This window comes from Myotis brandtii, unplaced genomic scaffold (genome assembly GCF_000412655.1).
Source record: "Myotis brandtii unplaced genomic scaffold, ASM41265v1 scaffold266, whole genome shotgun sequence".
NCBI classification, from domain to species: domain Eukaryota; kingdom Metazoa; phylum Chordata; class Mammalia; order Chiroptera; family Vespertilionidae; genus Myotis; species Myotis brandtii.
The window spans coordinates 2,314,853-2,338,289 of record NW_005360124.1 but is presented as its reverse complement, the minus strand read 5'-3'; the positions used below and the strand labels follow the sequence as shown (position 1 = coordinate 2,338,289).

At 37.2% G+C, this 23,437-nt stretch overlaps 1 protein-coding gene and 1 long non-coding RNA gene across 5 annotated transcripts in view; one reads left to right on the top strand and one right to left on the bottom strand.

Moving 5' to 3' along the window:
• LOC106726445 overlaps positions 1–15,087 on the top strand; it is a 35,137-nt gene extending 20,050 nt beyond the window's left edge. For both annotated transcript variants that reach the window (XR_001362520.1, XR_001362521.1), the window contains one exon: positions 15,003–15,087. This is a non-coding gene — a long non-coding RNA (uncharacterized LOC106726445). The remainder of the gene's footprint in view (positions 1–15,002) is intronic.
• KIF27 (kinesin family member 27) overlaps positions 1–23,437 on the bottom strand; it is a 72,133-nt gene that overhangs the window by 7,129 nt on the left and 41,567 nt on the right. For all 3 annotated transcript variants that reach the window (XM_014541252.1, XM_014541251.1, XM_005868277.2), the window contains 5 exons: positions 21,419–21,616; positions 13,775–13,888; positions 10,724–10,900; positions 7,507–7,722; positions 1,480–1,686 (listed from right to left, as the gene is read on the bottom strand). In XM_014541252.1, the coding sequence (XP_014396738.1) occupies positions 1,480–1,686; positions 7,507–7,722; positions 10,724–10,900; positions 13,775–13,888; positions 21,419–21,616 (912 nt within the window). The remainder of the gene's footprint in view (positions 1–1,479; positions 1,687–7,506; positions 7,723–10,723; positions 10,901–13,774; positions 13,889–21,418; positions 21,617–23,437) is intronic.

Here is a 23,437-nt window from a genome sequence, read left to right as displayed (position 1 = left end):
AGTTTGGTTTTAGATTGTCCATTTAGTCCATTGGGTTCTTCTCTGCATTGATATGAAGTAAAAATGTCTGTGTCACAGAGCTTGTTAATAGTATAATGACCTTTTAAGAAAAATACTTTTCCCAATGGTTCTCAGGATCAGAAAATCCACTGACCTTAGCCTGGACGCTTTGGGTTAAGAACACTTACTCTAAGATTACCACAAAAGAGTTATCTATACCAAAACCTTCGGAGTACCCCACCATTTTTCTGCCCTCCACACACCCAGTGATAGAATGCACTCTCACCAATAACAGCAGCTTACTACTGACAATAATTATCCAAGAGGAGGGCTGTGCACAACAATTCTATTCATTTCTCATTTTTTTTTAACTTGTGTAACAGAATTAGAACTTTATTTTAAACTTCAGTGTTTTATTGCTCATTAGTTGTCTGATATTCCCTTAAACTGCATATACTTTTCAGAGAAAAAAGTTATCTACTTGTTTAACACTTCATAATATATATTTTTAAAGAATACATTAGAAAAAAGATGGATATAGTTTTCCATGGTACAAAGCATTTCTGGATCAGTAAATTGTCAAATACATATAAAATCATATATAATAAAAGCCTAACATATGCTAAGTGTCTGGTCATCTGTTCAACCAAAGTGTAATATGCTAATAATATGCTAAGGCCACTCAACCACTCGCTATGATATGCACTGACCACCAGGGGGCAGACAGTTGACCAGTCGCTATGATGTGCACTGACCACCAGGAGGCAGATGCTCTGACTGGTAAGTTAACTTGCTGCTGGGGTCCAGCCAATCGGGATTGAGTGAGACGGGCCAGACACACCCTGGAGCCCTCCTGTGGTCCCTCCCAGGCTGGCCAACCTCCTGCGTCCCTCCCCAGCCCTGATCATGCAATGGTGGGGTCCCTCTATTGGTGCACAAATTTGTGCACCGGGCCTCTAGTATAAAATAAATTTATTCATATTAAGCGTATTCAGGTTAGTGCTAAAATCTCTATTACTGTCTTTGCCAGTGATGTACCACTTCAGCTCCATATCAATTCAGAGGTTATGATGAAAAAAATAAGTGTACCCCTCTCCTACAGCAATGAAAGAAAGGTAACCCAAACTTGGAGGCCCTTGATTTTTCACGAGTGCTGATTAGCAACATCCAAATCTAGAAAACATCAAGAAGCAGTGACTGAGGAATGTAAATTCTTTGATTTAAAAAACTACTTCAAAAAGCTCTTATTTCAGAAGGCCCTTCAAATTTAAGAACCACACCAAGATAGGCATACATACTTGGATAATCACAAAGCTTTCAGATGACAGCATGCAGTACTGTAAAGAGAAATCATGCTTAAATCTGGAGTTACACCATTTTTATATATCTTTTAATTTCCTTAAAAATTCTAAATATGTGAGATGTGTAAGCATCTTGACTCCTCTTTAGAAGAAAATCCTCTCTCTCTCAAAAACTAACCTTATTGAAATATCTGAAAAGGATAGCTCTAATCTCAGTAGGATTCAGGGCAATTAGTTTTTCCAAGACGTTTGCTTCACTATGATAGAGGTTTTGAAATGAAACTCTGAGCGAGTTCTGGCGACTTTGGATACTTTCATTCTTGTACTCAATTGCAGCTTCCAAAGCTTCAATTCCTTCTTCAAGCTGGAAAAGAGCATGTTCTTCCTACATATAACACAACAGAAATTATTTTATTTTATTATTTTTAAAAAATATATTTTTATTGATTTCAGAGAGGAAGGGAGAGGGAGAGAGAGATTGAAACATCAGTGATGAGAGAGAATCATGGATCGGCTGCCTCCTGCACTCCCCCTACTGGGGATCGAGCCCACAACCCTGGCATTGGCCCTTGACTGGAATCGAACCTGGGACCCCTCAGTCTGCAGGCCAACGCTCTATCTACTGAGCCAAACCAGTTAGGGCAGAAATCATTAATTTAAAATGAAATCGTATAACTTGGACTTTGTCACATACGAAGATCTTACTATGCTATGTTAAGTCCTCACTTAATGTTGTCGATAGGTTCTTGGAAACTGCGACTTTAAGCAAAACAATGTATAACAAAAACAGTTTTACCATATGCTAACTGATATAAACAAGAGTGAAGTCCCTATGGCATATATCTGGCCACAAAAACATCACCAAACCCCTAAATAAAGACCCAAAACACTTCTAATATTAAACATTGAAATAAATGTGAGTTATACATACATTTAAGGAAGATTAATAATAGCAAGTAAGAAAATGATTTTCCAACCCACTAATTCAGTTCAGGGTTATGGGTGGCCCAAGCCTGTGTCTACACTCAGGGTGCAAGGTGGGAACCCTCCCTAGACAGGACACTCTTCCATTGCAGGGCACACTCACACCCACATTCACTCAGACTGGGACAATTTAAACACATGTATTCATCTAATGTGCACAGCTTTTGGGATGTAGGGGGAAACCGGAGTCCAAAGAGAAAACCTTTACAGACTAAATTCCAAATAGATAGTGACCCCGGCCTGGAATTGATGCCTCCCCCCTCCCATCAACATTATAATGAAATGACTTCGAATGAAATGACATTACTCAAGGACCTGCTGTATTTGAGTCTATTGGGCATTACCTTTCTTCTAAACTTTAAGGAAAGAATGTTTATTGAGTGCGTGCTATGCTACACAGTGCTTACGTTGGTATACACATATATAACATATAATCATTGAATCCCTGCAATAAATCTATTAGTAAAATGGAAGAGGCAGAAGCTTAGGTGAGTTATGGAACATCCCAAGGTCATACAACAAATGCTGAACACCAAGCCTCAGCCCCCAGGATTAGCTATTTTGTAATACATCTCCCTCCCTAGCTCCTAAAGTACAATGTGTCCGGGAGATCTGGAGACCCATTGATGTTTCTTCAAACATCTATTAAAACAATATATTGCTAGGAGGGAAAAAATAAATGATTCAGAATAAATTAAGAACTTGTAACCAGAGTTGTCTCTCTAAGGGAAAAACAATATGGCATTAAAAAACATAGTGAGGATTTAAGGACATGAAACATTTCATAAGAGACATCATTGGAGGGAAAATATGGCAGCATAACATTTTTTTCATATGCCAGAGAAGATTTCCTTTGTAGGAAAGAAATATGATGAATACCTATCAGAAAATCTAGTGGTTCTCTGAACTATCCAAATAACATGTTAATATGGGGGGAGGGATCCAAATCTTGGTAAGAAATTATTTCAGACTTGCCAAGACCTTGATATACACTGAGTGGCCTGATTATTATGACCACCCCATCAGTACCTTCATTGGGCTACCTTTTGCCTTCAATACTGCGGCACTCGTCATAATAATCTGGCCACTCAGTATATATATGTATACTTGTACATGTGGTGGAGGTTACCTCTACTCTAAGTTCCTGAATGCAGAGTATCTTGTCTATATTCATGCCCTGGTTGCCTAGCACAGTATATGTCACACAGTTTAAACTCATTGTCTATTGAATGAGTTGATGAAGGAAGAAGATAAAAAAATATTTTTTTCATTAAGTCTTGGTTATGTGACCCAAGTATTTCTTTCCACTCCTCTCCCCAGCATTTCCAGGAAAATAATGTCAGTACTTCTAATCTACCTAAAAAACAGAGTGATTTCCAGAGCTCCTTTTCTGAAATTCAGGGAAATAGTATGTAACAACCTATTCCAGTGAAAGGTCAAATAACACTTATTTTTAAAAGCTAGTTTATCAAATATCCTGAAAGAGCCATTTTGAACAAAGTGTTCTACAGCCATTTTATTTCTCTGTGCAATCACTAACCACCAAGAACTTGATGATTTGACAATCACTCCCTAAGAAAGAAAAAATAAACTTAAATCCTGAAAGGTACTAGGTTGAATGAATCAGGAACCAGAAAATAAAAGTAAGTTATCCAAAGAACATATTTGACTCATGAATGCATAGTGTGATTATAATTTTACCAAAAAACAAATGTGGAAATAGCTGGCCTTTATATATGGCTGGGAACAATTAGGTGCAAATTTAATTCCTACAGTTTTGGATCCAAGTTAAGGAAGCACCAAGATACTATACGACAGTACAGCAACTATGGAACCCTGACACCAGCCTGCTCCAATGGGCAGCGTCTAAATATCTGTGGGTCCCACTAACCCAGCAATAGGTATAGATTGACAAGATGAGTGGCAATGGGAAACTGTCCCAGGATGAAAATTTCCCACAATTGATACCATCAATTATCAAGAATTGACTATCCTTTATCATAAGAGCACTTTTTAAAACGACTGTGTACCAAGGAGCAGGTCTGGGTGGGGCCTAAGGCTCTGCATTTCTAACAGGCTTTCTGGTGACCCTGCTGCTGCTGGTCCAGAGGTCAGTGATCTGAGAGTAATAGAAATCTAAAGCAATGGTCTCCATACCTTTTGGATCACACATACCAATCAATACAAAAAGAAAACAAAACTAAAAGTTTTGAGCAAGCACTACATATCTGTATATTTCTCAACAAGTTATATATATATATTCTAATCCTAAAACATAAAATTGGAAGCTTACCTCAGTTACTAGGCAACTACTCTGCATTATTAAAAAAAATAGTTAATTTTTTAAAATCTTAGTTTCTGAATTTTACCAAAGGAAGTGACTTGCTTATATTAAAGTGTATAGTGATCTAAAACCTATCACTTTCCCAAATTAGAAAAATATTTTGATTTATTGTGGAAAGAGAAAATAATTCCAAGTAAGTTTAAAGACATCAAAACAGCAAACCATTCCACCTAGATTTTATTGTCTTGTGTCACATCAGCATTTCACGTTTCCCACCATCTGCTATTGGCGGGTCTTTTTGTTACTATTAATCTCGGATTGAAAACAGTGGGGAGAGCAGAGCCCATTTCAGAGCCAACTAAAAAGAACCATGTGGTCACTGGGCCAGGAGCTTGCTTAGCACTGCTGCAAGGAACTTGAATAGAACCTGTGGTCATTCCCAATTAACCTCTTCCGGGCAGACCCAGCCTGAGATTCTGCCTGTGGTTGTGCTTGTGGCTGCATCGTGGAGTCTTGTGACACTGAGGAAAGGTTTGACTGGAGAAAGTATCTGTGCTCCAGCTCAGCTTTGAAGCAGAGCTTGGAATGTTCCAATGTGTCGATTACAATCAGCTTATAACTTTTTAAAAATAGGTAATCAGTAGTGTTATGTAGTTATTTTTTTAATGTTTTTATTGATTGCAGGGAGAGGGAGAGGGAGAGAATCAAACATCAATGATGAGAGAGAATCATTTATCAGCTAGCTGCCTCCTGCTGGGGATTGAGCCCACAACCCAGGCATGTGCCCTGACCAGGAATCGAACCAGGACCTCCTGGTTCATGGGTCACCACTCAACTACTGAGCCACACCAGCTGGGTGCAGCTTATTTATTTATTTATTTATTTATTTATTTAAATATAGGTTGTTTTTTTAATCCTCATCCAAAGATAGTTTTCCATTAATTTTTAGAGAGAGGGAAAGACAGAAAGAAATATCAATGTGAGAGACACACATCCATTGGTTGCCTCCTGCAGGAGCCTGCAACCGAGGTACGTGCCCTTGACGGGAATCAAACCCTGGAACCTTTCGTCTGCAGGCTGACGCTCTATCCACTGAGCAAACCAGCTAGGGCTGGGCTCAGCTTATAACTTTTAATGGGAACACAAGAGCTGTATATAGCAAAAGCATCCTCCTTTCATGAGCTGCCAAGTTGAGCCTTTATAGGTAAGAAATGTATAAGTGTGTGTATATGTAGGAAGGAGGAGGGGGAAAGAACCGTGTGGAAGAAGGGTGTAGAGAAGCTCACACGACTAAATGGAACCCCACTGAATGCTGAAGGCTCATCACTCCCTCACACCAACCCAGAGTGGCTGCTACATTGGTAGCATGCACACTCTTCTATTTTCACCACCAAACTTTACATGTCTTTAGTTATAGAATTCCACGTGAAGAAGAAACTTTCTTGATGGCAATAATGGACCATTTTACCTTACTGCAAACATAATTTGCTCATTCCGATCTCTATGCCTTATGTAACAGTGTTCTATCTATAAAATGACCTTTTCTATATTGACCAGTGTAGTATATTATGTTTTTTATAATCCAGCTTGTTTCCAATCCACCAAGACTGTCCTTATAATCTTCCCTCACATGATCACTGCATTGCTTTGTATAAATCATGTAATAAGTATGGCTTATTTATGTTCTTCAGGGTTTAGGGTTTTCTTATCCTTCTCTTTTCTTCAGATAGAGTATGAATCTCTCAAGAGAAGCATAATGCTTTTTTTGTCTCTTCCATTGGGCCCAGTAACAGTCTTGGGCAGGCAAGAATTCCTTGAATACTTATTTTTTTTCTGTATTTTAGGCTCTCATACCTTCAAATTTACAAACTTGGGCTCCAATTTAAACAGTCTTGTGAGGACAGCCAGAATCTGTGATCCTCTGCACAGCTACCTACGTTGAGTGATAAAACAGCAGTAGAGGCTTATAATATCACATAGCCCTCAGTCGACTTAGTTTTCAACACTTTGCATCAACTCAATGAGCAATAATCTAGTATCATAAAATCCTCTCTCCTCTTTCTTCTTAACCAGCTCCCTTTAACTTCCTCTCATACTTTCTCTAATCTAAAACACTACAAGATTCAGCAAGGTGCATGTTTCTCAGCACTCACTTTCTCTTAGAAATTTTCTCTAGCTTTGGTAATGACAAGACATCACCAATAAATATTCACAGAGAAAATTCTGGCTCAAAAATGCATCGTTGTCTGATCAAGTAAGGTACAGGTACCACTGCCAACTGAGGTAAAATTGTGAAAAAAGACAAAGTCTGGGGCAATTTGAAAGCCAATGAATGAAATATCTTTTCATATTTAAAAAAATAAATAAAGGTGAGAGAAGCTATATGGTCCCTTAAATGAAAACTCTAACTAAAGGGTATTTTTATTAGGATTTGAATTTTATGCATCTATCTGGAAGGGACATGCTCCTGAACATTGGGCCTTTCTCAACCAAGGTAATAGAAAGAATTAATCCTTAATGCCTGGGCATCCATTGTATGTAATGAATTGCCTAGTATCATTCAAGAAAGATGCAGAAGGGAAGCAAGGTGCCTTCTTTGGAAGAAATGAGAAAAAAGAGTCCCTTCAACTCATTGTCTGTTTTGTGAGTTCAGATAAGAAACCCAGGTGAGAAGGGCCAGACTCAAGAAAAGTTAGTCTCCCAACCCCTGGCAATCCAGGAAGAAGCCACCCACGTTCATGGACCTCTACATAAGGACATGGCAGTCTCTAGTCAAGCATGGCTTGTGGTGCCAGGTAAACTCATTTCATCTGACAAAGTCTCAAGGAAACAAAGTTCACCAGATTTATCATTTTTTTATGTTTAAGTGACAGAGGGAGGAAATCATCCAAGTGGTCCATCATACAGCACTTCGAGTCTCAAAGAATACTGACTTACTTCAGGCGATAACACGCTACCATTTTTAAGTTTCTCTTCCACACTGTTTCTTCGTCTCTGTAGCTGATCTTTTTCTTTCTGGAGGGCTTGAACTTGTTGTGAAATCTTTATTTTCTCTTCAGCTGTGCTACTCTGGAGCTGCACATTCTTTTTGGACAACTCTTGGTCCAACAAGTTCAGGCGAGTTGATATTTTTAAACTATCTGTGCTTAAGGCCTAAAAAGATACAATCAACAATAACCAAAAAAAGTTAGAAATCCAGATTGCATATAATTAGGAAAAACACAGAGAAAATTACTAAATGAATATTTTTTTAGGTTCTACATTATTTTCTCCCATGGATTTTTTTTTTGGCGGGGGAGATATAGGAGGACTTCATTTTCTAAAATCTTAAGTTTAATGCCTTTTTTTTTTTAAATTAAAAATCAAACAATGAATATACTACCAAATACTGCTTGGCCACACCAGACCACACAGCATAGGTTTTAAGAGGCACTATTTTTCTTTTATTTTCTATATTGAACTTTTCTTCTTTGGCCTGGTTACATAGTAGAATTAATTACATTAAAATTTCCTAGAGTTTGAGATTTGGTTGGTTTATTATTTAAACATATAATTTGTTTCTATTCATTTCATTCTGGTTAAAAAATATGGCCAGTCAGATTTATGGAGATCTTAATTATGGACTAATTTTTAAAATATTTTTTCATCAAAGTAATTATATGTTTACTAGAGGCCCGGTGTACAAAATTCATGAACGGGTAGGGTCCCTAGGCCTGGCCAGCGATCAGGGCCAATCAGGTTCCCCGCCTCCCTGCCTCCTCCTCCTCTTGCTCCCTCAGCACCCCGCTGCCACCACTAGTCACCCGCCATGTTCCACGCCACCCCTGGTGGTCAGCGCACTTCATAGCGAGCTCCCAGTCTCCTGGTCGAACTCCCGAGGGGACACTTTGCATATTAGCCTTTTATATATAGATACTACCATAAGGTATATAATTTTTTTAAAAGCCACCCTCTCACCTGAATCCCATTCCCCAGAAACAATCATCTTCAATGTTTTAGCTATTTCTTCTGGTGTTTATGTCCATGTTTCTAAAGCATATTATCAATTTTAGATATTGTCTACTGACTGTCAATTACGGAAGATAAGGATTTAGCACTTTCATGCCTTCTATTTCCTTATATTTTTAAATTTTTTCTTGTTGATTTTTTAGAGAAACATCGATTTGTTGTTCCACTTATTTATGCATTCATTGATTGATTTCTTTACAGCTTTTTATTGACTTTATTAATTTTTAAATATATATTTTTATTGATCTCAGAGAGGAAGGGAGAGGGAGAGATAGAAATATCAATAATGAGAGAGAATCATTGATCGGCTGCCTCCTGCACATCCCCTACTGGGGATCAAGCCCACAACCGGGCATGTGCCCTTGACCAGAATCAGACTGGGCATGTGCCCTTGACCAGAATCAGACCCTGGACCTTTAAGTCCACAGGCCAAACCAGCTAGGGCCATTGGTTGATTCTTGTATGTGCCCTGACTGGGGATCAAATCTGCAACCTTGGCAATGCTCTTTAACAACTGAGCTACCCAGCCAAGTTTCTTATAAGTATTCCTTAAATAGTGAAAAAAGATACTGCATAATATTTTTATGCCTTTTATTCAGAAAAGAACCAGTAATGTGACCATCTCAAGTTTTCCTTCTGTTTTAACATAATCTTCAAAGAATCAATTATGCTTTGACTGACTGTGGGTTTCATTTATTTGTACTCCTTATTTATGTCAGTATGTGTTTGCTCCTAAATATTACATCTTGTTGAAATTATAAAATATCTGCTCTTTTCCCCCCTGTATCATACACTTATTTCCATAAAAAGATTTTTTTCCTTATTCCTTTTTTATTTTTTCTCTTTTGTGATACAGAACATATCATAGAGTTCCCAGGTTATTTTCTCCTATTTACTCATTTGATGTTTTAATTTGGTAATCCCCTTGCTCTTGTTATGTTATGAGGGACAGTTTTTAAAACTTCACACTGACAGCCAGTGTGAGCATGCTACCTGGATATAGCACCAGCAACTAGGATGGTTGGCGGGGATGCCCCTCCCCCTGTACCCATCAGCCTGGTGCTGATAGCTATTTCAAAATGTTTAGGGAACAGAGGACAGAGCATCCCTGTCTGCCTGTTATAATGAGGTGGAGAGGTTAAGAACATGCCACTGTCAACTCAGATCCTACTGATCTAGAGTTTGACTGAAGGACAAATCTAATAAAGAGGCAGGTCATTGATCCTCTCGGTTCATTAAGTCAATATATAGATTGACCTCGGACTCCAGGCCTGCTGGAGACAAAGTTTTGGGTGAGAAAGTACTTTTCAAGTCTGGGGCAAGCCAGCTTCATTTTTAGATTCTGTTTTTGCTGTTGCTAATGTTGAAGATATACAAAGATATATTTAAAATGTATTTTATGGTCCTCTACTCCCTTCACAATCATTTTTTCAAAACTTGAAATTGAGGCAAACTCCTTCATAAAACTACTTTGACTGGCTCATAAAATCCAAGTCCTCTAGAAAAAACTTTTGTAAAGGTCCCCAAGTATTTATAATTTGGAAAGTAAATAAATCTTCATTACATAAAATCTTCTTTTATAGAAACCCTGAAACCTCTAACTTTACATAGTAGTGATAGCTAGATCATTTTCAAGTCTATTTTTCCAGATTACTAATGTTCAGTATACAGCATCAAATAGTAAAATTTATTTAGAAAATATCCACTAAAGTTAATAAGAGAGATCACCAGGGGAAATGGAGAGTTATTGCTTAATGGTTACAGAGTTTCTATTTGGGGTAATAAAAAGTTTTAGAAACAGACAGTAGTGATGGTTATACAACATTGTAAATGTAATTAGTGCCACTGAATTGTAAATTTAAAAAAGGTCAACATGATAAATTTTACGTTATGTATATTTTACAATTTTAAAAATACAAATAAATAGTAATAAATAAATCATATTTGGCAGAACACTGAACTTTTTACTTAAAAATTGAATAGATTTTAGTGAGGGCCATTAGATAAACAGTAATAAGCAAAATACACTGAAAATCAGAATAGTTTTCTTCTGATTTCTGTCTTCACAATGGTTTACTTCTTAGAGAAAAAAAGCCTACTTTATATGACTTACAACCAGAATGAAACAGCCTATTAAATAGAATACCTGACTAGATCTCAACTTCTTATTTTCCAGGTGGCTCTTCTCCTGTAACAGGGCCTCCTTCTTAGAAACGATGGCCTCCCGCTTCTTTAGGTCTTCTTCCAGCTCCTCTAATTCTTGGCGTTGGTTCAGAACTTTCTCTACTTCTTCATCTAACCATTTCTTTTGCTCATCCAATTTCTACATTAAAATTACAAAGAAATGTTATTTTTTTCCTTCTGCCATAAAATGTATAAGGTAATATAACTTCAGATTGGCTGAAAGACCTTAAATGAACATGTGGAAATAACAAAATAGTGTTCATGTCTAAAACTGTCTAGAAGTGAGTGGTTCCACTTAACATCTTGCTGTGTTGTTTAATAAGGAATTAAAAGTTACTCTCCAAATATATTTGAGTCTGAGAATTTTTAGGCTGACCAAGAAAGGGGTGACAATTTCTTTACATATAGTAAAAGTTCGTTCTGAGAACAAGCTAGGAATCTTTTTCTCTGTTAAAGAGGTGCATACCTCCACCACAGCACTTACACTCCTAGTTTCCCAACTTGAGATTCTTGATTGAATACGGGACTGTACTTCTCACCTTTGTATCCCCAAAACTTGACCCATGACTGGCCTTCAATAAAATGTTAAATGAATGACTGAATGCCTGATTCAATCAACTAATAGATGAAGTGAATAAATGAATACACACAGTGGAAGACACTGATGATGGAGCATAGAAACCCACTCTGCACTGTATCCTGTCAACATCAAATAATTATTCAGTAAAATACAGTCAGAAAGATTTCCAAAGCAAGCATCTTAATACTCTCTTGAATTAGGGATACCCAGAAGCAAGAACAAAAATATGAAGGGAATATGACTGTTCAAGATGAACTCTACTAAGCACTCATTTGAACTATGTGTTCATAGTAATGAAGCAATGCCAACTAAACAACAAATAATAGATATAAAATCAATATAGTACTATTTTCCAGTTCTTTTCAAGCTTGATAAAAAGTGGTTCCTAGAAATCTACATTAAGGCAATGAGATAGAAAATATGCATGAGAAAAAAAGAGCAAAGTGGCCACAGCAAAGTTGGTCCAGAGCTATGAGTCAGTCTTCTATCCACAACTAAAGAGTATGGTCCTATAGCATTATCACATCAAACCACAATGAAGCCTAAAATAGCGCTACAATTTTAAGAAACAGAAAGGATATCCAGAGCAATATAGAAATACTTTATTTTTGTTATATCCAGCTATACCATAGAAAGTCCATATATGAGACCCTATGAGTTTAGCAATTAAACATATTCTATAAACATTCCTTGACTATGAGTTGGGTTTGAAAGATGAACAATAGAGCTTTTTAAAGCTCCATTCCAACAGGAGAGAAACCAAAAAATTATTGGTGATAATAAATGCTAACTCCTAGGTACCATGTAAGCAAAAATGGAGAGGGATTGGCTTTGTCTGGAAATGGAAGAAAGACAATGCCAGTCCTACAGAGTAGGTAATATTTTAGCTATGCTTTGAAGAATAGGTAGGAGTCTGCTAACATAAGTTTTTTAAGGAAATAATAATAGATTTTTCTGCATTTGATATAATAAGGGTTATGATTTGTGTAATTCACTGTATCTTTGTTTTCTGAAAACTTCTTGATTTGTTTTTTCTCTTTATAGCAAAAGTTCCTACCACACAGTTTTAATTTTAAATACTTTCTTCTTATACAGGGACTTTATATGAAGTCATTGTCCTATAATAAGCTCTCTGGATACTCATATTGATTAACTTATAATCTTGTCCTTGTTTAGAGTCAAATTCTGGAAAATGTTTGTTTTACAACATTAAAAAACATTAAGTTTTGTGTGTATTTTTCTTAACCCAAAACAGTCAGTGCAAGCATAGTAATCTTTTTATTATTGTGCTTGCTTAAAATTTAGATCCTTAACATTTTGAAAAAGCAGATCTCACTATTCTGCATATTCCTACCTCTCCTCCTCCCCTCACACCCTTTCCACCCAGAAATGCTCTTTAACCAATTTCTAAAACATACTAGTAAAATAAATAACTGGGAATACAGTAAGTCCTCACTTAACATCATTGGTAGATTCTGCAATTTTCAGCAAAACTATGTATAATGGAACCAATTTTACTATAGGCTAATTTATATAAACAAACGTTAACTTCCCAAGGCATCTTACCAACATTACAATGAGCAATGTTGAATAATATGATTTTATTCCAGGACCTGCTGTATATTCATGAAATTTTACTATTAAAGTGTAAAATTCAGGAACAGAGAACAAATAAATTTTTCAGAATCAAGATGATGTATATGCATTTGAGTGTAATTACAATTGTTTTTTGTTTTGAGAGTGAGATTTTATTTTTTCTTTATTGATTAAGGTATTACACATGTGTCCTTACCCCCACTTCATTGCCCCTCTACAAGTACAGTAGTTTTCTGTAAGATTTTTAGAACTGCCATTTTGAATTTCCATAAAATTAAAATTTTGTTTCTTTGAACTTTCATAGTAGTTTATGAATTTCATTTTTTAAATGTGGCATTAGTCCTGGTGATTTTGCCCAGTGGATAGAGCATTCCTGGCCCCCAGTTGGGATGGATGCAGGAGGCAACCAATCAATGTGTATCTCTCACATAGGTGTTTCTCTCTCTCTCTTTCCCCCTCCTTTTCACTCTCTCTAAAAATCAATGGAAAAAATATCCTCGGGTGAGAAATAAATAAGGCACTAAAACAAACAATAGCTTCTTAATATATTGTATATGGTGCATATAAAATGAATGAGGAGCTCTGATTTTTAGAAATACATATTTCCATGGGAATAAGTCAGTTTTGACATGGGAATAAATACATTCTGGTGAACATGGATTTCATGTTTACATTCCACATGAAATAAATTCATATCTGGATAAGAAAATAATTTTACCCTTAAGTTGCAAAATCTAGTGTTTGAAGATTTTACTCAGAGTTCACCATTTTTTACCTCCATTTAGACAATCATCAAATAGAAGAAAAACCAAAAAACACTAAATAGAATTGACAAACCTGGAGCTGGTCTATACTTCCAAACAAACCTTTTCTTCTTTCCATCTTAAATGCATCTAGGTCCTCAGTTTTCAGTTTCAGACCTTCTTCCAGTTCTGTTTTTAACTTTAGTTCCTACAGAAGACAGAAATCAGAAATACCTTATGGCTTTCATAGTGGCCAATGATTACTATGAAAATAATTATTTGCTTTCTTAGTTGCAAAAAGAAAGTGAGTAGATGAGGTCGGGGCCATTTGAAAAGAAAATAACATTAGCCCCTCACTGAAGCAATAAAATCTTATAGCAAAAAAATCAGGCTTTACTAACAAAACTAAGGGGTGTGTGCGTGTGTGTGTGTGTGTGTGTGTGTGTGTGTGTGCGTTTCATTCTTTCCCAGTGTTACAAATTCGTGTAACAAGGATGAGTCTGAAAATTATAAATGTGCTTTTCTCTTGTGCCTTTCTGAACTCATTACCCTTAGTCCATTCAAGGCACCAATCTGTCATGGGGATATTAGGATTTATGACAATAGAAATGTAAAAAGTAGCAGTCTATTTCTGGCATTCAAAAATCAGATTTTGCAGCCTGAGAATAGCCTTCCAAAAACAGATCATGGTCCTGTGAAGGGTATTTTCCAAATTCCTTTAGTTTCCATCCACATCTTAAGGGTCACATCAGAGAGGCCCGTTGCTCACAGTGCTCTCCAGGTTTAGAGAAGATGCCTCTGTCACCACTACAGCTTAGCAGGAATCAGGAAGGAGGTCATGAATCAAAGGGCTAGTCCACATACTAACTCCATGGTCCATGATAGAGAAGTACAGACATGGAGTGTGTTTAGAAATTTATAGCAATTTGACAGAATAATTTTATATCTGTTGAATCTAATAATTAAAAGATGGACTTTTATACTTTAATCTTTATTAAAATAGTTCATGTTTTTAAAAAGTATTGGGCTGGCCCTAGCCGGTTTGGCTCAGTGCATAGAGCATCGGTCTGTGGACTGAAGGGTCCGGGATTTGATTCTGGTCAAGGGTACATACCAAGGTTGCAGGCCCTGGCCCTGGTCAGGGAGTATGCTGGAGGCAACTAATTGATGTGTTTATCTCACATCAATATTTCTGTCTTTCCCTCTCTCTTCCACTCTCTCTAAAAATCAATGGAAAAATATCCTTATGTGAGGGTTAAAAATATAGATATATTGGGCTGTGATATATTAATAATAAAATAAAAATTGTACCTTTTCCACAGGTAATTTCAGAAGTACTGATATAAAGGAAGTAAAAAGGAAGTCTACCATTTTCCAGCCCTGGGAACAGCAGAAAGGAGAAAAGAGACAGTAAGAAAGATGTGTGTCCTGCCCTAGCTGGTATGGCTCAGTGGTTAGAGTGTCGGCCCACAGACTGATGGGTCTCAGGTTCGATTCCAGTCAAAGGCCCATACCTCAGTTGCAGGCTCGATCCCTAGCCCTGGTCTGGGTGTGTGGGAGAGGCAACCAATCAATGTATCTCCCTCACATCAATGTTTCTCTCTTTCTATCTTTCCCCCTCCCTTCCACCCTCCCTAAAACCAGTGGGGAAAAAAATACCCTCAAGTGAGGATTAACAACAACAAAAAAAAACGTGTGTCCCAATTTTCCTCTCTTAAGTTTTGGCTCAGAAAGGGAGTGTAAGTAAAGGTATCACTGAGGGTGGAGGGAGAGAGAATGTAGAGTGCAGAGGCTCCACTCCCACATGGGATTGCCCAGCCTTGCTGAAAGAGCAAGGTACAGTCAGGAAAGAGACTAATTGAACCCCTCAGCCTCAGGTGGCAGGGACCCTGAGTTGGGAGCCAATGGGGGTCGGTTATCATGGAGAATTGACCTGCAAAATGAAGATGAGTATAGACCACAGGGTTATTAGCAGGCTAGGTGGAAGACCTAGTAGGCTCAATAGGGATTTATAATGCCACTAGGAAATGAGATGAAGTCAAAGCACCTCCATGCTCTAAGCTGAAAGCAAGATCAGACTATAAGTCATACCAGCCATGAGTTTCATCATCAGGGGCCAGCAGGGAAAGGTTGACAAGAGCAGATCCCTGTCAGTTACATCCATGGACCAAATGAAACTCAGGGGCCCACTTCCTCCATAGGATGCAATAAAAAGCTACATACCCAACCACCACATACATTGGATTCCATCTTAGGGAGAGAAGCACAGGGTGGAAGAGGCTAAGAGTCTAAATATTCGTATTCAAGAGAGCTGAGAATTATTTAAAGGAAATGTTTAAATTCAAAGAAAAGGTTTAAACAGACTGGACATTTGGTTAATTCTCATGTTTCCAGCAATTATCATGACATGGACTGGGCAGGAGCAGGGGGTATCATAAAGAACACAAGTCTGCTATAAACTAAGTAAATGTTCTCTGCATTATGAGTGAATTATACTTACTACCCATCAATTTTTCATGCTTCCCTAGATCTAGTTCATAGTTATAGTTTGACTCCTATCATAGTCACAGTAACTTCAGGATCCTTAAGTAAAGGCACCTTATACTTGGAGCTAACTACTATTTCTGTCCTTCCACATACACTTTAAAAGAATACTGTAGTAGGTCCAATTCCTTCTGCATGTCGCAATAGACATGACTGCTTTTATTTTATATTGTAATCCCTGTTACAATATTAAAATAACTATCTGCCAGGCACTGTGCTAGCCTTTTTATATCTATTTAAGTACACTCCTTAATCCTCAGAATAATCCTATTGCCAAGGATTGTTATAAACTACATTTTATAGATGAGGAAAATGGTGCTTAAAGGAGTAAAAAGCCCAAGATCACACTATGGGCCCACAATTCCAGGAGTTCCCATATCTTTTCTTTATAGCTCATCCATGGACTTCAGTTAAGAACTGCTGCAGAAGTCATAGTATTCTCTGGAAGTGGCTTAGTTGAGTGGAAAATGGACAAAGAGGAGTGTTAGCTCCAAACAGAGGGCAAGATGGGCTTTAGGACTGTGAGCAGGTTTTCTGTTTGTGCATGAAGTAGTACAAACTTCAATATTTCCTTGGGGCACACTGTTCCTTTTTCTGGAATACTTATTCTCCCCCTTAAAGTGGGTCATTTCCCTAAAATGCAAAATATGGCTAAAGGAACAAAATTGTCCTACATAACAACATAAAAAGCTTAAGTTACAGATAGAATTACACTTCAGCATTCTATGCACTCTGACCAATAGTTTTTTCTTTTACCTAAGCATAGATTTTGAGAGTTTTGTGTCTTGTTGGTTTAGCCATGGCCTATGAGGGATTGAGAAGCTGAGACGGAAAGACCATAAGACTGACAAGCAGGCCTGACCCTTACATTGGAGGAAGGACTGTAACAAAGAGACTAGGTTACTGGCAGTAGAAATGAGAACTGAACAGATTCAAGATATTTAAAAGATATAATCTATAGGACTTAGTGATTCATTGGATATGGGTGATAAAGGAGAGAACAGAATCAAGGATGACTATCAAATTTCTAGCTTACCCAACTAAACAGATTGAGATATCATGTAAAGCACATTAGAGAAAACTATTTTCTCCTCCATGAAGGAAGCAGGGAGTGGGGACAGTAAGAAGATTATTAAGGCCTGGCTGGTTTGGCTCATTGGATAGAGCGTCGGCCTGCGGACTCAAGGGTCCCAGGTTCAATTCCGGTCAAGGGCATGTACCTGGGTTGCGGGTACACCCCCAGTAGGGGATGTGCAGGAGGCAGCTGATCGATGCTTCTCTCTCATCGATGTTTCTTTTTTTAAAATATATTTCTTTATTGATTTTAGAGAGGAAGGGAGAAGGAGAGAGAGAGAAACATCAATGATGAGAGAGAATCATTGATCGGCTGCCTCCTGCACACCCCCCACTGAGCCCGCAACCCAGGCATGTGCCCTTGGCCGGAATCGAACCTGGGACCCCCCAGTCCGCAGGCTGATGCTCTATCCACTGAGCCAAGCGGCTAGGGCATCTCATCGATGTTTCTAACTCTCTATCCCTCTCCCTTTCTCTCTGTAAAAAATCAATAAAATATATTTTTTAAAAAAAGATTATTAAGGAAGATCATAAATTTATCTATAGGATAACCTAATGAAGCTATCAATTGTCAGATATGAATCTAGGGCTCAAAGAGCAAATCTGGGATCACGGATTAAATCTGGGAGTTGTCAGAGTTTAACTGCAGCCATGGAAAAAATTAGGTCACCCAGGATAGAATATAGAAGATGAGGGCACATGCTAGAGCCTGGAAGAATTCCCATATGTAAAGGACTGATAGTGTAGGATGAGCTAGTCAAGATAGACAATAAGCAATCAATCAGAAAGAGAAAAAACAAGGAGAGAATAATTTCACAAAGGCAAAGAGGGAAATATTTCAAGATGGAGGGAGTAGTGAACAACTGTGCTAGATGCAAGTGAGGTGGTGTTACCCTTTGTACGCCGTAAGTGTCTATAGATTCAAGCAAGATAAAGGTGTCGTTGGATGTGTGGCAGTTAACTGGTTAAGACAAGGACTTTAGAGACAAAGAGCACTAGTAAACTGAGAGCTTTGAAATGGATGGTAAAGCTGGGAGCCAAAAGCCAGACTAGAGAGGATAAGAGAATGAATGGAAGCAGAGAAAACAGAAACAGATACAGTAAACTTTTCCAACAAGTTTGGTTATAAAGAAAAAGAGAGTAGTATAAGACAGAAGGATAATTTTAGGATGAATAAAATCTAAGGTATTTAAAGAAGGATTCTAGAAGAAAAGGAAAAGTTGGAAATATAGAAGAATTAAATATGTTAACGCACATAAGTGCTTAGCATAGATTAACTGAGGATACTCAATAAATGTTAACTACTGCCATAATAATAATTACCATTATGATTAAGAATGAGTAACTCAAAGAAATTAAGAAAATTCCATTTATAATATCATCTAAAAGAATAAATATCTGGGAATAAATTTAACCAGGGAAATAAAAAACTACTACACTGAAAATTATAAAACCTTGCTGAAAGAAATTAAAGACCTAAATAAATGCTCATGGATAGGAAGACATTATATTGTCATATTAATACTACACTAAGAGATCTACAGATTCAAAGAAATCCATATCAAAATTCCAATGGCTTTTTTGCAGAAATGGAAAAGTTGATCCTTAAATTCATACTGAATTGCAAGAGGCCTCAAATAGCAAAAACAATGTTGAAAAGAAAGAATAAAGAAAAGAACTTACTACCCAATTTCAAAACACTGCAAAGCCACAGTAATCTGGCATAAGGACAGATATATATATATATATATAAACAGAATAGAATTGAGAGTTTAGAAATAAATCCATAAATTTATAGCCAATTGATTTTTGACCAAGGTATAAAGTCCACTCAATGGGGCAAGAACAGTTTCTTCAACAGATGGTTCTAGGACAGTTGGATTTCCACATGCAAAAGAGTAAAGTTGGACCTCTATTTCACACCATATACAAAAATTAACTAAATATAGATCAACGACCTATTAAATATAAGAGCTAAAGCCATAAAATTATTTTAAAAACCCACAGGGGTAAGTCTTCACGATCTTAGATTTGGCAATGGATTGTTAGATATGACACCAAAAGTACAAGTTACAAAAGAAAAAATAAATTGGATTTCATAAAAATTAAAAACGTTGCTGCATTAATGAGTATTACCAAGAAAGTTTAAAGACAACCTACAGAATGGGATAAAATATTGGAAGTCATATATCTGATAGAGTTTAATGTCTAGACTATATAAAGAACTCCTACAACTCAACAACAAAAGATAAACAATCCAATTAAAAAGTAGACAAAGTCTCCTTCCATCACCATTTATTTCCCCTTTACCTTTTCCTACCTCCCTTTACCCCCTTCCCTTCTTGTAATCACCATGCTGTTGTCTGTGTCTGAGGAGTTGTTGTTTTGTTTTTTGGTTTTTTGGTTTTTTTTGCTTAATCCCTTCACCCTTTTCACCCTAATTTTATTAACCAATGTCACCCCAATAAATTCAATTAAAAATTAAAATAAAAACCGGCTGGAATAGGAACAAAAAAAAAGTAGACAACGAACCTGAATAGACATTTCTCCAAAGAAGATATACAAATGGCCAATAAGCACATGAAAAAATGCTAAACATCATTAGTCATTTGGGAAGTGCAAATAAAAACCACAATGAAATATCACTTCACACATACTTGGATGTCTACAACAAACACACACACACAGAAAACAACAAGTGTTAGTGAAGATGTGGAGAAATTAGAACCTTTGTACATTCTGGCAAGAATGTAAACTAATGCTGCCTCTATTGAAAACAGTTAGTGCTTCCTCAAAAAATGTAAATATGGAATTAACATATGACACTGCAATTCTACTCTTAGGTATTTCACTTCCAAAGAAATTGAAAGCAGGGACTTAATTACTTATATGCCAGTGTTTATCGCAGCATTACTCACAATAGCCAAAGGTGAAAACAACCCAACGTCTAACAACAAATGAATGGAAAAATAAAATGTGGTATATGCATACAATGGAATATTACTCAGCCTTAAAAAGGAATGAGGTTCTGATATATGCTACAATGTGGATAAACCTTGAAAATATGCTAAAAGTTTTGGAAATAGATGGTGATGGTTGCACAACATTGTGAATATAATTAATGCCACTGAACTGTACAATTAAACATGTTTAAAATGATATATCTTTTACCACAACTTATAAAATTAATTGTAATATACCAAGTCCTTTTAAACTGTCTACTTTAAATGGGTGAATTGTATGGTATGTGAAGTATATCTCAATAAGAAAAAGTCAGTAGCTTGGCTTAAATGCTTTTTAAGTTCACTTCCATCACTAAATTCTATTATTTTTTTAAGGTCTGAGAATGGATTATATTCCAAAATTAAATATCTAGGAAATCTCCAATTATATTATAAGCTTTGGGTTTGGCTTAATATTTCAAAAGAAGAGACTACTATGTAGTGCTAGATAAGTGTTTGTTATTGTTGTTATGATGGTGATCATCCTCCTCTTTCTTTGAAAGAGTCCTGTGAGGCAAGTATGATTAAGGCTATTATCGATATGAATAAACAGACTCAGAGAGGGTAAGTGATTTTCTCAGTAAACGATCCAGCTAGGAACTGAGAGAGCTGGGATTTAAACCTATGCTAGCCTGGCTCCAGAGCCCAGGCTGACACTACACCACTAGTTCCTCCCCATCCCAATCCACTCTATAGAACTGCTGGACGTAGTACAGGTTTGATCACTCTTCTGCTACTATGAGTGGAATGGTACCATTTTACCTTGTACTTTTTCCCATGCCACCACATGGACAATGCATTTCAAAGCACTTTGAAAATGGGAAATCCTATTCAAATGTCAGATGTTATTTAGAAAGTTGGCTTTTTATGTTTTTGACAGTCGCAACTACAGTTAAAAAACTGTATCACTGAACTTTCTTTTGTGAAGTCAAAGCCTTCAAGACAGTACTCAGAATTCAATAAATAGGCTTTACTATGTAGATGAACAAAGCTTTAAAGAGAATGAGGACAGCAGCCAAGGAGAGGCCAAGATGAGATACCTCACAAGTAAAATCAAGACCTTGGCTTCCTCAGCTCTGAGCCATTTCATATTTAGCAGGAAAGTATGACAATATTACTTTGATTTTTTGTTGATCCCGCTGAATTTCTGTATCCAGTTGCTTCCTTTTTTCATTTTCTTCTCGAAGTCTCTTTTGCAGCTGTACCTTTTGATATTTCATGTGATCTATACTCTGCTCTAATTCATTAGCACGTTTCTCATTTTGGATTGAAAGTGATGCCAACTTCTTACTATTTTGTTGCTTCTTCTGTAAGACCTAGGATCATATGGAATATTTCAAAATTAAAAATTACATCTCTCATGAACTTCAAATAAACTTAAAACTTTTCATTCAATGGCAAGGATAGGCATTTTGCCTAGATTTTTTTTTTTTTATAAATTCACAATTGTTTTTTACATTTTTACTTTTACAATTTGGAAACCACCATAATTTTCACTAGCTATACGTAAAGGATGATGAGGCTTCCTGGTGCCCACACCCAAACAAAACAAAATTAATCTCTTTGCTTTTTATTAATGAGTACTAGAGGCCTGATGCACAAAATTCGTGCACAGGGGGCGGGAGGGGAGGGGTCCCTCAGCCCGGACTGCACCCTCTCCAATCTGGGATCCCTCTCGCAATCTGGAACCACTGACTCCTAACTGCTCACCTGTGTGCCTGCCTGATGCCCCTAACTGCTCCCCTACTGGCCTGATGGTCCTAACTGCCTAACTGCTCCACCCTGCCGGCCTGATCCCCCCAAGTGCCCTCCCCTGCTGGCCTGATCACCCCAACTGCCTAACTGCTCTCCCCTGCAAGCCTGATCCCCCTAACTGCCTATCTCCTCTCCCCTCCTGGCCTGAACACCCTAACTGCCTATCTACGCTCCCCTCCTTGCCTGATCTCCCTAACTGCCTATCTGTTCTCCCCTCCTGGCTTGATCCCCTTAACTGCCTATCTGCTCTCCCTTCCACTCCACATGCAGACGTGCTGAGAACCCCGGCGCAGGCGTGCTGAGAGCTCTCCTCTGCGGCCCCGCCCCCATCTGATTGGTTGTTATGTGATGGTGTCCCAGACAATTTGCATATTCATCTATTATTAGTATAGGTTGTAATTTCAAAATATTACATGTACATGGAAAAATTAAAATAATACAAAACTGAACTTATATTTAATTTTGAGAGTAATTACAAAACTGCAGCAAAATGATGCTACTAGCATTTTAATGTCTTTTCCACATCACTATAAGTACTGAAAATCTTATTTAAAAGTGAGATAGGGCCCAGCCGGTGTTGCTCAGTGGTTGAGCATCAACCTATGCACCTAGAGGTTATTGGTTCAATTCCCAGTCAAGCCACATGCCCAGGTTGTGGGATTGATCCCCCGTAGGGGGAGTGCAGGAGGCAACCAGTCGATGTTTCTCTCTCACAGTAATGTTTCTCTTGCTCTCACTTCCTCTAAGACATTTTTTTAAAACATTTTTTTAAGTGAGAAAGGATATCACTATCTTTTGCATTTATTCCCCAGATGCTTAAAAGTGTACCAGTTAGCATCAAAATATTAATGCAGCATATAGCTATATATATATTTAATAACAAAGAATATAAATTTCAGGGTTTTTAATTTAAAAATTTTGTTTTATGAATTGAAATAACTTCATTATACAAAAACAAAACAAAAAAGTAGCATTTCAATATTTAAAATGGAATGTTAGAATACTGAAAGATGGTATTGTCATAACTATGTGACCCTGAAACAGTTATTTCACCTTTCTAAATCTCAGATTGATCATTTATAAAAGAGGGTAAAAAATACCCACTTCTGAATACCCATACGACTGTCAGCTGATTTCTCAACAGAAACTTTGCAGGCCAGAAGGGAATGGCAAGAAATATTCAAAGTGCTGAATACCAAGAACCTACAACCAAGAATACTTTATCCAGCAAAGCTATCATTCAGAATTGAAGGTCAGATAAAGAGCTTCACAGATAAGGAAAAGCTAAAGGAGTTCATCACCACCAAACCAGTATTATATGAAATGCTGAAAGGTATCCTTTAAGAGGAGGAAGAAGAAAAAGGTAAAGATACAAATTGTGA